At 38.7% G+C, this 13,687-nt stretch overlaps 1 protein-coding gene across 2 annotated transcripts in view; it reads right to left on the bottom strand.

Moving 5' to 3' along the window:
• Window positions 1–1,980: 1,980 nt before the first annotated feature.
• Window positions 1,981–13,687, bottom strand: part of LOC5568339 — a 51,123-nt gene continuing 39,416 nt past the window's right edge. For both annotated transcript variants that reach the window (XM_021855042.1, XM_021855044.1), the window contains 3 exons: window positions 9,350–9,854; window positions 8,422–8,647; window positions 1,981–3,508 (listed from right to left, as the gene is read on the bottom strand). In XM_021855042.1, the coding sequence (XP_021710734.1) occupies window positions 3,127–3,508; window positions 8,422–8,647; window positions 9,350–9,854 (1,113 nt within the window). In that variant the 3' untranslated portion in view covers window positions 1,981–3,126. The remainder of the gene's footprint in view (window positions 3,509–8,421; window positions 8,648–9,349; window positions 9,855–13,687) is intronic.

Here is a 13,687-nt window from a genome sequence, read left to right as displayed (position 1 = left end):
TTCCCTGCCGCGCTTTCGGTACAATGACTTCCTTTACGTCATTGTCATCACAAGAAAACGCAACATTTTCAAATACGGAATCTGCGTTTGGAATGCATGAGAATGTATGTATTCATCAATTGAAATATTATATTAGGAAAAAATGAATGGATAAACTGCAATGGTTACCTTGTTCTGCTGGTTTATCTACCATCACCTTCAAAGCCTCTCGAGATTTTTTCTTGTTTTTCTTTGCTTGAACCTTATCATATTTTCTGTCATAACCACCTATAACGGCTATACACTCCTGCTTATTCCTCTGATTTTCCAGAAACTGAATGTCTTCTTGAAGGGCATGCTTAACGGACTCATTCTTAGTTCACTTAATAACCTTTTCCATTTGAAAGGTGACATTTTTTGGTACCAAACCGAATATACCGTCTAATTGAGAGGAAAACTTCTTGACTTGGATAGAGTTATCTCGCCCATTCGATTTGAGAAGGCTTTTCCATTGCGAATGTAATTTCTCAATAGATCGGATGGATTGTATTTCCTGCTGCAACGGAATACATGTTTTCTCCCAGAATTTAGTTCTGACATTCTGTACTACAATTCTAGCACTTTTTCTGATGGTATGTTTGAGCGTACGTTGTTGGTAGAAGAAAAAAACACAAAACATCACGCACTTTTGGAAAACTTCTTCCCACTAACTCTGAATTTTCTACACCGATGTATTTGATTTTGGAATCTTTTCACATTTTTTTGGATAGCTTCCTTGTCAGTTTTAGCGGAAAAAATTGAACGCGTAAAACCGTCAACAATAACTATAACGCTTGCACTAATGTTGACACAATCAACTCCTGCTCTTTTATCTCCTCTCTCACTCTTTCTCTCCTTTTATCTCTTCCGCTCTTTCGTAATTATGGGAATGCTCTCCATTGAGCCGTATTCCGCCATCAGGTTCAAAGCAATCATTCATCGAAACAAACACAAGAGCTAAAAATGGGATTCTTGGAGGGTGTTGTGTCAACTATCTGTGGAGATATCGCGGTGATGTTTTGCCCTTAAGGGTTCTAAAATCACCAAGACATCTTAAAAAGTGTACCAAATATGTTGAAAAATCGCTAAAAACGAAAAATTACACTTACGCCCTTTGCACCACCTCTAAACCTTTTCCAGGGTTTTTTAGGGTTATTAGAGCCCTTGGAAATTTGGCAAGGTAGTCCTAATAGGGTAATAGACTTTATAAAACGAGTTGTGCACAGTTGGGACAGTGTGACACATCAACCAATGTCTATCACATCTCAATTGTGAAAGGATATTTGATGAGCACCAAATAAAATATGGGTCATACCACAATATTCCTAAATAATGGAAGCAGTGGTAAAAAGACTCTACAGATGAGGAAAAAAAAAACTTTTCCAAAAATGCTCATTTTTTCACAGGATGTTATTTTGATGCCGATGATCATTTTCCGCCTTGTAAATTTTGACTAAGAAAGATTTTGGAATATAAGCCCCACCCTACTGACACAGACGCCCAATGTTAAAATTGGCGTTACGTTTAAAGTGCTGTAAAAAATCGCATTGCATTCGTTTTGTAAGAACAATCAAAAGTTTTACGTCTCCGACATTGCAATGTGGGATTGGAATGGATTGGGTCAGCATAACCCCTTTTTCTTCATCCTGAAGCTACGCCCCAACTAGGATAGATAAGGTCAGCTTAGTGACCTTATGAGCACTTCCACAGTTGTTAACTGAGAGCTTTCTTTGCCGATAGACCATTTTTGCATGTGTATATCGTTTGGCAGATGCGAAGATACTCTACGCCCAGGGAAGTCGAGAATATGTCCAACCCGAAAAGATCCCCGACCAGTGGAATTCGAACCCTTGACCCTCAGTCTTGCTCAAAAGCTGTGCGCTATCTGGGCCCCCACCTGCATAACCTCATGTCCCATTGAATCACATGGAATTTCGAAGAAAATGATCAAATTCATTGCTGTTTTTTGCTCTATGTTTGTGGTTTGTGTAGTTGCACTGACATTACAAATGTATTTTTTTCAAATGAAACCATCCAACAAAACTAAACGAGAGTAAGACTGGTAAAATTAATTTTTCACAGCTTCTACAACTGTTGACTAACGTGTTGATTCAGATTTATCTGCGACTACGTTTGAAGAATGTATCATTCCTACAAGTTAAGCGCTCCACGTTTTACGCGACTATTACTTAGCAATCTTAAGCGTTGTTGGCGTACGAATGTGTACAACGATTTTCTATTAGGGAAATTAACTAACTATGACAAACAGTGTGCGCGACTATGATCGATCTCAATTTTTGAGGATTGTGAATTCCATTGGAACATAAATATGGTTGTGCTTGATTGACTAAAATCTATTAGTAACTGAATTGAGAATAGATGACAAAAGCTGCTGGTATTGGTGTACCGAGATCCAGGATTGAGTGAATTTGCCTTCTATATATACGGCTGACTACGACTTTTTACCTATAATAAAAAGCTAAGACTCGATGTGCGAAATAAATGCTTACTAGTCTATTGACTTCTTATCGGATTGGTAGATTTGATTCACTAACTTTCGTTTTTAATACTAAGTGCTCATCAGTTTTTAGTTTCTATTTTTTTGTAAATCTATCTAAAATATTTTCAAATCACAGCTGAATTAAATTATTTCATTATATTTTTGAAGAGTATATATTACATCATCATCGCATCTGAGATTTTCTGCTTTTGTTCTAAGACACGTCAATTGAAAATTTTGTTTCACGATTTAATATGCTAAACTTTAAGACTTTTGCTAAATCTCTTCAAGTGATCAATACTAGTAAAATGTTTCACTATTAACATTCTGCACTGCTTTTCTATGAATCAACAAGAATGTGCTTATTTTAAACTTTACTACCTACGCATTATTTTACAATTGTCTTATTTGTTTTACTAGCGTAACTCAGCCAGCGAACTGTCCTGAAAGAATTGTGACGGAGACTCATTCGGTGGCGATAAAGATCAGAAAACCAGTTGCGGAGGAAAAGATCGATCAACAATCGGCTCATTTTAGCCTCGCATTAATCCGCTGGCAAGTTTCTTCTTACTGGTAGCGGCGACGGTTGCGACGCGTTTAACCCCGTGTCAGTGACATTTCTTACGCTGTTGGAGTTTCATTTTGGCCATAGTGAAGTTTCGATCCGGTGCCGAACACACGATCGTTTGATTGGTAATGAAATCATACGCATTGCGTAACTCGTTTGGTTGCAGCTGATGCTGCGAGATCATACCCCGCAGGGAACAGAGGTCTTTGATAGTGGAGTAGAAAAACAGGGGATGATGATAGCGGCGAAGTTTTGTCCGATCAGCCACGATTCCTGTGAGATAAACGTCTTCCAGATGGAAAATCGGCGTCGTTAGCGACGTGCGATAGAGAAGCTTGGCTGCGTTCAGATTCATTAGGTATGCCGTGCCCGAGAGGTAATCCGGGTAGAACTCTTTATTGTACATGTAGTTTGGAGAATACCTACAAGGAAAGGATAGTTACAACCAGTGTCGGGCGACTCGTACTATAATCTTAGGCTACAGATATTCACGCTCATTCATGCACTCACTCAAGTTGATGTCATCAAAATGTTGAAACATTATCTTGTTGGGGAAACAAAAAAATAGATTGGAGTACCTTGTGCCTTTTAGTTACGCCACAATTGCTTATCGTTGAGAGATACGCGTATTTCGACTACCACTTGTAGCTTTCTTTAGTGTCAGTTACTCGTATCTGCTGGATCTTCTTCTTCTTTTTCTGGGCATTACGTCCTCATTGGGACCGAGCCTGCTTCTCAGCTCAGTAGTCAATGAGCACTTCCGCATTTATTAACTGAGAGCTTTCTTTGCCTAGATTGCCATTTTCGCATTCGTATATCGTGTGGCAAGTACGATGGGCATAGAGTCCCAGGGAAATCAAGGAAATTTCCATAACGTAAAGATCCTGAATCAACCGGGAATCGAACCCGAACACCTTCAGCATGGCTTTGCTTTGTAACCGCGAACTCTAACCACTCGGCTAAGGAAGGCTCCGCTTATCCACTGGATCCAATAACTGGAAACTGACACTGAAGGAGGCTACAAGTGGTAGTCGAAATACGCGTATCTGCCAAAGATAAGCAATTAGGGCGGAATTAAAATGTACAAAGTACTCCAATCTAGTTTTTTGTTTCTCTATTAAGAAATTAGTTTTGATATCAAATATTGAAAATGACGCCCTGAGAAGAAATTGATAATTAGGGGCTGATGTTTCCTTGGTGTGTTGAGATGCGATGTCGCGCTACACGAAAAGTTGTTCATATGCATTATGCAACAACCAGACAGTTCACCAATCCATCCTGAGGTGGATCGTGCTGAGTAGTTGAGTTGTGAAGCAGAGCGAAAGAAAGATAGCGCACAAAAAGCTGTGTTGACTGTACTAGTTTTTTTCCGAATATCTTTCTGGAATTCTTCTAGATATCCTTTTGGGAATTTGATTGGGATTGTAGAAGGATTTCCAGAAGAATCCTTGGATGATTTGTGAAAGATTCACAGAGAGATTTCTAAATGAATTTTGGGGGGTTTTTCTGGAAAAAGTACACAAGGATTTCCGTAAAAATCTGGAAGAGTCCCATGAGGATTTTTGGAAGAATTATCACAGAATTTTTGGATGTATTTTATAGTGGTATCCAAGAGAATCGCAGAAGCTTTTTCGGAAGAATCCCTGTAAGATTTTCAGGAAATTCTCATGATTATTGGAAGAATTTCCTAAGACGTCCGGAAGAACTCCTGGAAAATTTCCTGTATAACTCCAGAGCGATGTCCGGAAGAACTCCAGAAAGATTTACGGAAGAATTTCAAATGGTATTTCCGGAACAATTTCAGAGTATTTTTCATAAGAGTAAAGGTTTCCAAAAACATCTCAGTGATATTTTTTACACTCAGCAAATGGTATAATTCCCTTATGAAAATTCGCCACAAGGAATCGGGTTGAAATTCATAAATTTGCCTTATGAAACCGAAATTTGAAAACAAAAATAGTTTTCGCGGCAACCTGGAATCGAACCAAGGACCTTTCGATCGATAGGCTCGTGCGTACGCCCCGCGCCTATCGACGCCTTGGTGTGGAGTGATGCTAAAACGATACATAAAACGTTCGTATTGCGATAATCGTTCCATCTTTCATAAGGCAAAATGTAAGAATTTCGATAGTCCAGTTCGCTGCGTGTAGGAATCATAAGGGGGCTGTCCGCATATTTTCTTAAGGAATATCCATTTGAATTCAGGAGGGATTTTCTGAAGATTTCACCAAGGATTTTAGAAAATGTCTGAGGAAATTAACTGATAAATCACAAAAAAGGACATTTTTCGAAGAACCACAAGAGATTGTTTCAGACTATCAGAGTTCCAAACGGATATTCGAAATTTTCCCAGAAAGATTTCAGAAAAAAAAACAGGATTACCGTTAGCTGGATTTCTAGAAATAGGCCAGGAGAACTTCCAAACAATTTCTGAGGAATTTTGGGAAGAATTTCTGAGAAATTTCTTCAAAAATTTCGGATGGATTTCCATAAAATAAGGGTGTTAATTAAATCCCCTAGATATATCTGGAAGAACTAAAACTGGATTTCTGGAAGTAATCCAAGTAATCCAAGAGTATGAACGGAATAATCTGACAGTAAAAAAAAGATTTTTTTTATTTACGTTCCAGACTGATTTCCGGGAGAATCCCAAAAGAATCGGAATAATCCTGAGAGAATCTACGGGAGATATAAAAAAAGTCCCAAGGACATCCACGAAAGAATTACTGATGGATTTCTGAAAAAAAAATTCAGAGGGTTTAATATGATAATTTTTAGATGGATTTCCGGATAAAATCCTGAGGGATTTTTATATGAAAATCCGACAGATTTCTGGAAAAATCTTCAAAGGATATTCAGAATTCCTGATCTTTTTAAAGAATTCCATCTCTCTGGAAACAATCATAGAAACATTTTTGGCAGAATTCCAGAGAAACTTATCGGTAGAAACCCGGAAGGATTTCCATAAAAAATCCAAGAGACATTTCCGGAATAATCCAAGAGAAAAAAAAGAGTATTGGAAGAATCACAATCACAATTTCAGAAGGATTTCCAAAAAAAAAATAAGTGAATTTTTGAGAGGGAAGACTCCCTCTCAAAAATTCACTTTTTCGATTGAATCCAGCAGAGATTCTTGGAAGATTCTCTGAAAGATTTTCTGTGATATCATAAAACAATGCAGTAGGAATTCCAGAAGCATTCCCGGAATAATCCAAATAGGATTTTTGGACGGAACAGCTCGAAATAGGTTTACGAAAGAACTACAGAGGGATATCCTGCTGAATTTCAGAATGATTTCCTATAAAGGATTCCACGAGGATTGCCGAAAGAATTTCAGAGAGATTTTTTAGATAATTTTAGATAAATTTTATTTATTTTATTTGTCAATTTCAGATAAATTTACGGAAGAATTGATGAGGGATTCCAGAAAGAAACTCAGTGAGATTTTCCGAAAATTCCCAGGAGAATTTTTAGAAGAATCTCAGAGAGCTGTGGAATTTTTCGAAGAATCCTAAAGTGATTCAATTCACAATCTTAGATGAACTTCCGAAAGAATCCCAGGATAAAAGAAAGAAGCATAGAAAATAGTCATCCATACATAAACTTTAGTAATTCAGTAAATTTTTGTTTTTCTTAGTGTTCAATCTCAATTCAAAATGCAAAAAAAAACTCGACGCTATCCATCAAACTCACTCATCATTGTTTAATATAACAACACAGATAAAAATTAAAATTAAACTTAAAGATCGCAGTAGGCAGCGCGTGCAAACGGATGTGTTGAAAATTGATCTGTCACGTTTTTACCCCTTCCGCAAGAAATATTAGATTTGGCTGGTACAATTTTTAAAATAGTGTCTATAGCGGAAATAAGTCGCGAATTTTCAGGACCGCAAGGCTGAAAGATTAAGGGTTATCGTGACCTGAAGTCGGCCTAGCTTACAGATCAATATGGTGAGCTTCTTTCATGCTTTTATTTTAAATGCACAATACATTATAAAAAGTATTTTATCATGACAACGGTGACAATGTTACCTAAATGAATTGATTGAAAAAATATTAACAATTCGTCGCTGTAAGTGTCGACATAGACTCTTGTACATTAGCATTAAAAATCCAATACATATATATAAATAGTTTAAAGAAACGTTAATATAATTAGTCTTTAGTCACCGACTATAGGAGACTAAGAGTATTTCTAAAAAACTTTGTTTATTCTACGAGTGGCGTGAGGTGAGAATTGTCGGTCACGTATACTGCCCATAAACGCATAATTGTCCCATGTGAATAGGAATACTAGCGAACATGGCACTGACATGCGTTTATGGGCGACAATACTCGACTCAAGTGAAGTAACTCTTCATTTGATTTACACGACGAGACACTTCACTCGAGTCAAGAATTGTCTCCTCACTATACGAGACCGATAATTCTCACCTCACCCCAATTGTAGAATAAGCCTAAGCTTCGTGGTTTTGATGAGGACCAATCAAACTCTGGCTCGCTTTCACCTGAATGATCTAAGCTAAATTCTGGCAGTATAATTTGCAGACTTAAGCTAAGTATGCTGTTTCGCTCAAGAAAAGTAAATAAATTCCTTGACTGAGTGGGTCAAGAAATTTTCTACAGGGAGCCCCATTTAAAATAACATTTCTTCTCAACTGCGTACTGCGATCAGAAAAATTAGATTTTCTGGACCATTTCTGAAAAGACATTTTCCACGCATCAAGATAGGCGATTTCATTTCTTGTCAGTAGCAAATTAACCTTTACCATCTGTTTATTGATTTCAAGAAAGTGTATAACTCAGTGAAGAGAAATGAGCGGCAGCAAATAATGCTTGATCCTGGCTTTCCAGCGATACTAATAAGGCTCATACACGCTGGAAGCTGGATGTATTGCGAACAAGGTGTTATGATAATCCTCGTGACCAACCTTGAGACGTTAGAAGAATTTAAACAAAGAAGTGCACTTCCGTAGGCACTGGTGGGATTAGGAGATCTGGATCATTGCACGGTCGCATATGCTTCTTTGCTATACGGACGATACTTAGTGTCTGAAGAAACAGACACCGAAGATGGGCTTAATTTTTATTGTACTAAAATGAAATAAATTGTTGTAGATAGATAGAGGAATGATACTTCCGGCACGAAGCGCGGACTTTGAATGAAGCAGTAAGGAAAGCCTTCGGTGTTTTAGATCGTGAAGCGCTATGGACAATATTCAATGGGAAACCATTTTCTATATCTGTGACTCGAAAGCGTGCGTCAAGAATTATATAAAGTGCAAGAAAAAAGTATAGAACAATAAACTTTTATTTAGCAAAAACTATCACTCACCATTTACTGCTAGTGTCGACAATGGGTTTGGCTTCACAGAAAAGAAATCCCGTCAGCAGACGCTTGACTTCCGTCAACCGATTTTTCGCCGACTTCACATCAATTGTGTTTTTATCGTAGAATGGAATAGATGCCTTGTACACCGGTACCGTCCCCCCAAGTAAAACGTGCAGTAAATTCGGAACATTTACGAACGTATCGTCATCACATTTCATTATGTACTTGACTGAAAAGATACAAAGGAAAACATCCAAGCGAGATCAAATAACTGGATTATAAGGATGTTATATATTATCGAATTGTTCAATCATTTTATAAAGCCATTAGTTGCGCATCCTGTACGTAGCCTCCCGCCGGCGCTGTAAAAAGAGTGGTAAAATAAATCAGTAGCTCACAAATTTTCCTCCATTTGGATCATCCGCCACGATTTGCTCGGAGAAAGCGTTAAACGTCTCAACCAAGACGTATTTATTCACATGGGGATTCTCGAACCATTCTTGCACCATATCGGTTACGTTGAATTCGATGAATCGACCAGCTCCTTTGGGCACTGGACCCACATAACGACCCACTTCCGGAGTGATACTGGGCTTTATCGCTTTACTGATAGTAAAGTTGACAACATTTTCCGGAGAGTACGGCTGATGTGTTCTCACCCAATCCTCTCCGTAGACGTAAACGTGCATTCGCGCTGCAAAATCGTTGCTGTAGTCCCGTTCGTCGAGCCGGAACTGAAGATATTCTTTGTTATCTTTCTGAAGTCGTCGTGGTAGGGTCTCTGAGGATAACAAAACCCCACTTATTATCTCTGCTAGTCCTTCCAGCCTGGAACCAAACCTTTGCGCTTAGATCTCACACAAAATACCTTTTCTGCTATAAAGAAAACAATTCTCCATCGTAACCATTCCCCCTTCTCTTGAACTCTTACCTCGACCGTCACAATTGTTGGTAACCCACTTCAGCATCATGATCGTCTTTAAGGTCAAATTGTTATAGCTATCGATAAAGCTCTCCTGAATAATATCCCCGTAGATTTCACTCTCGTTCACGATCCGCGCCTGCAGCTCGTCCAATTCCGCCTCCCGTACGTTGAAAGCCGGATCTACATCACCTTCCGGAGGGAATAAACTTACGCTAGGGGTTCTCCGATCCACTGGACGGGTTGGAACCTCTTGTTGGGCTTGGGTCGTCGTTGTTTGATCCAGCGAGGACGGATGCAGTGATTTACTTCTCTGGTGAACGTATTCGGATTCAGACTGTCCGAGGAGGAATACTACCTTGACGTTGAAGTTTTGGTTTTCCCAGAGTGAAGGGGCCACCGTGGTGGTGGTTGGAATCTGTGCAGTTGTATCACCATCCGCTTTAATTTGACTAGATTTATCAGTGCTCTGCTGACTGGTATGGTTTTGCATTTTGGAAGATTCAGTTTTGGACTGCAATAAAAGACAATGAAAGGTATAGTGTTGTGAATGTGTAATGTCCCTTTTGGACAGTTGAGTTAATGAAAACAAGTAAGAAACCTTGCGGCAATTCTACCAGACGTTTCCAATGGAACACATTTAACAATTCGGACTCTACAAGCCAGTCGTAAAAACGAACCAATCGGCGAAAACCCCAGCAATGGTGTTAGAACGGTTAGCCAGCTCTAGCATAATAAACGTGCACACTGCACAATCCTCTCTCCGAAAGCACTTATGATGATAAGAACATATTATATGCGCAGCACAAACACGAGTAGGACAGCCTCGACGAACAACTTATCATAGAAGATTTGAACGCTCACAATCATTAAAAGGAATTAGGACACATTATTGGAAAGTTCAGCTCCCTCCGGGTTACGAACGAGAACGACCGACGACCTACTTATTGATTTCGTTCGCCGCTTCGAAGAATATGGCTATTCGCTGCATCTATTTCAAACAACGACATTGACCCATAATACGGGTAGATCACTTTTTCATGGCGCGTTACAGGGTTATGGATCTAGCATATTGTACTCTTGTTGTATTTAACTGTTCGTGCTAATACTTATAAGTTACGGTCGGAAGAGTCTGAGAGCCACTAATTTGTCCTAGATCATAAGACGAACAAAGTGGAAAAATTAGTTAATCAACATCTGAAACAAATTCTTCCCAAGTTCAAATAAGCTTCCATGCTGCGATGAGTATCATACAGGCGTTCTTACTACTGAATCGAAAATTGCAGTCGAAAACAGTCTCCCTGGTAAGTTATTGGCTAATGAAGAGAAATAGATCATTACAGTTGTGCCCTTATGATTGATACTGATGCGTTTGATGCGATGGTACCTGTTCTCAGCTAGAGACAAGATGGGAGAACTGGCTTCTTGTTAGTTTTCTTCTACTATTTTATAATCTTTGTGTTGTCAGAAATCTGGTGGCCATCGATGAAAATTAAATAGGAGAACGGAGCACAGAAGGAGCCGCTGTTATGCGGACGAATTAGGGGTTGGCTCACTTTGGCTCCAACATGAGAAACGTATTGTTGATTCTCTGTTTAAAGTTCACAGTAAATACCTAAAATAGCATCTTTGTGTAGAATTGATACGCTTCAGTACATATTCATGATCAAAATCAGTATCATTCAACCGAAGCGACAGAAACTGTAGTGTTCAACCCCCCCAAGACTATCCGTTACCAACAATGTTTGGAATCAGTGGCAACCGATTGTTGCCACTGCATATTTACGATCAGCAACTTGTGGCTACATTACCAGAAGAGGATGACCAGCCATCAAAGATGCAACTGAGAGCAACTTCGTGTGCGTGGGACTGAGTCGATAGAACGATTGGTTCAACGAGGACTACAGGTAAATTTAATTTCTCCTCTTAAATTTACCCGTAGTCCTGGAATGCAACGTTGCGATTGCGACCATGCTGCAACAAGAGAGCCAGATCCGCCTCTGGTCGAGGAGTCAAGAAAAACAGAGCAATTTCAACAAGTAAAGAAGTTCGTCTGACGGATGAACGTGAGGTGGAGGCAGCATTTTGTGTGATGAACACCTAAATGATACTGATAGCGAAGGCATTTGATACTCGATGCCTTCGTTCGCGGCCTACATCCTCTAACACATTAATATAAGAGTTCTTGTAAAGTTATTAAGCCGATTTTGTTGACGGCCGAAAGGGAAGGGGAAGATTAGAGGAAATAGGAGTTGGGCACGCTACGTATGAACCAGACGATTATAAAAATCGAATGTACATCGGTTTTTTTCTCGCTAGAGTTTAGTATTTGGGTTATATTTTCATATTCGGAAAGTTTTAAAACATTCCATCAGTGAAATTTTGATTTTTTCCACTTTTTAGCCATTTTTTATACTAAATCCCTTGAAAATCACGTTTTTGACGCATTTCACCGATAGAATATTTTAAAACCTTCCGATTATAAAAATATAGACCAAATACTGATCTCTAGCTAGAAAAAATCCGATGTACATTCGATTTTTATAATCGTCTGGTTCAGGCATAGCGTGTGGGGTTCCTTGAAGAAGGAAAATTGCATAAACGAAAGGAGAGCATGTAGCTTTTTTTTTTTTTTTTTTTTTTTAAATCTTTATTTGAGTGTATTTTAACGCACGAGGGCTAGTTCTACACTTAGAGCATGTAGCTCCATATCCAAATGGGTTCAAGCAGCGCCCTAGAAAGGGCACTACAAAACGTATAGGGGTGATCGGGGCAATATGGGCCGCCTAAGGAAAACGTCATGGAATGCATAGAAAAACAGCAAACATTATGGTTTAAATAGAAGTGACTTGTACTATAAAATGATATCTTCCATGTTACGTCGATAATTAATGTTAACATCAACTTGCAAATTATTTCAGGACCTTTTTGGAAAACCATGTTTTTCTACGGGGTCACCAACCATATGGGGCATTATGAGCCACCCTACGGGACAGTATGAGCCACCTCATTCAATCGAATGATTTTTATAGCGAAGAGTTTGTGGTGAAGATTACATTACTGGAAGGAAATTGTATTAGCTTTGCTTGAAATTATTGATTCTAGCGGCTTATTTTTTAAAGATACATAATACATAGTAAATAGACCATGTTATACTAGTAGTAAATTGCGATACTTGGTTTAACGTATTTTCTAGCAAAGTGTTCCACTTGTAATGGTGCATAAGGATGACTATGCAGTAAAAACAATAATCTGGTATATTTAGGCAATGTATTTTTATGTTCAAAACATCGTTTGTTTTGCTTAAATCTAGGTGGCTCATTTTGCCCCGCCCCTTCATTTTGAAAATAATATATTGTTTTTCAAAAATTTTGTTAAAGAACAAATCTAATTTCGCTCACGAACTGTTCATTATGATCAGAAGTTTCAATGGATTGGTAAAATTTACCAGAATTATAAATATAATTGTCTCATAGGCTTAATTAAAAACTGCCAAAATTATAAGCTTTTCATGACGAAGGACAAATTTGTACATTTTTGTAAATATCTTGAGTGTTCAAACCAATATTCTTACGGTTTTTATTGTGGTGGCTATTTGAGGCATCCTTTAGCAGATCACAATGACACTAGACATTAAAACACTGTTTTTGAGGTCAAAACCGGGGTGGCTCATATTGCCCCCATTGCCCCTAAGCGTAAAGAGAGCCTATGGCTCATTAGAACAGCGGGTTAAGAATAACAGCATGTCCTGAAAAGTTAGGCTTCTGAAATCAGTTTCACTTAATGAGTGTTTACCAACTAATCGGAATCGCAGTTGCGCAAATACTGGACAGTTACATTTTAGATGGTACGAAGTTCCATAATCGGATTCTCATCTATCACACACAAATGAGTCAGCACGCTAAATATTTGTCGTGTGATAGTTGAGTCGGCAGTGGAAAATCAACCGCCCAAGAATATCTCTTAAGCTTCACCCAGCATTTCGAAATCGGAATAGCTGTCTCAGAGAAAAAGAAGTCATGCGATGCTCCATCGCAAGCTAGCTCATCAGCCAATTTCCAGCAATGGAAGAATGACCAGGTACCCATACAAGGTTTACAGAGTTGACTGAATTCAGATCCTCAATTTGAGTTCGACATGCGACAACAAGCTTCGATCTTTTTTAGCAGCCTGACTATCTGAACAGGAGTATACGACTTTACCCATTATGCGCTGTTGAAGTGCTGACTGCACTATACACATAAGAGTAAACATTTCCGCCTGAAAAACGGTACAGTTTCTACCAAGTGAGTAAAACTGATTCAGCCTTAGCTCACGAGAATATATACCAGCACCAGCTCTACCTTC

Source organism: Aedes aegypti, chromosome 1 (genome assembly GCF_002204515.2).
Source record: "Aedes aegypti strain LVP_AGWG chromosome 1, AaegL5.0 Primary Assembly, whole genome shotgun sequence".
NCBI classification, from domain to species: Eukaryota; Metazoa; Arthropoda; class Insecta; order Diptera; family Culicidae; genus Aedes; species Aedes aegypti.
The sequence above is the reverse complement of the archived record's forward strand: the minus strand, read 5'-3'. Positions and strand labels throughout refer to the sequence as shown.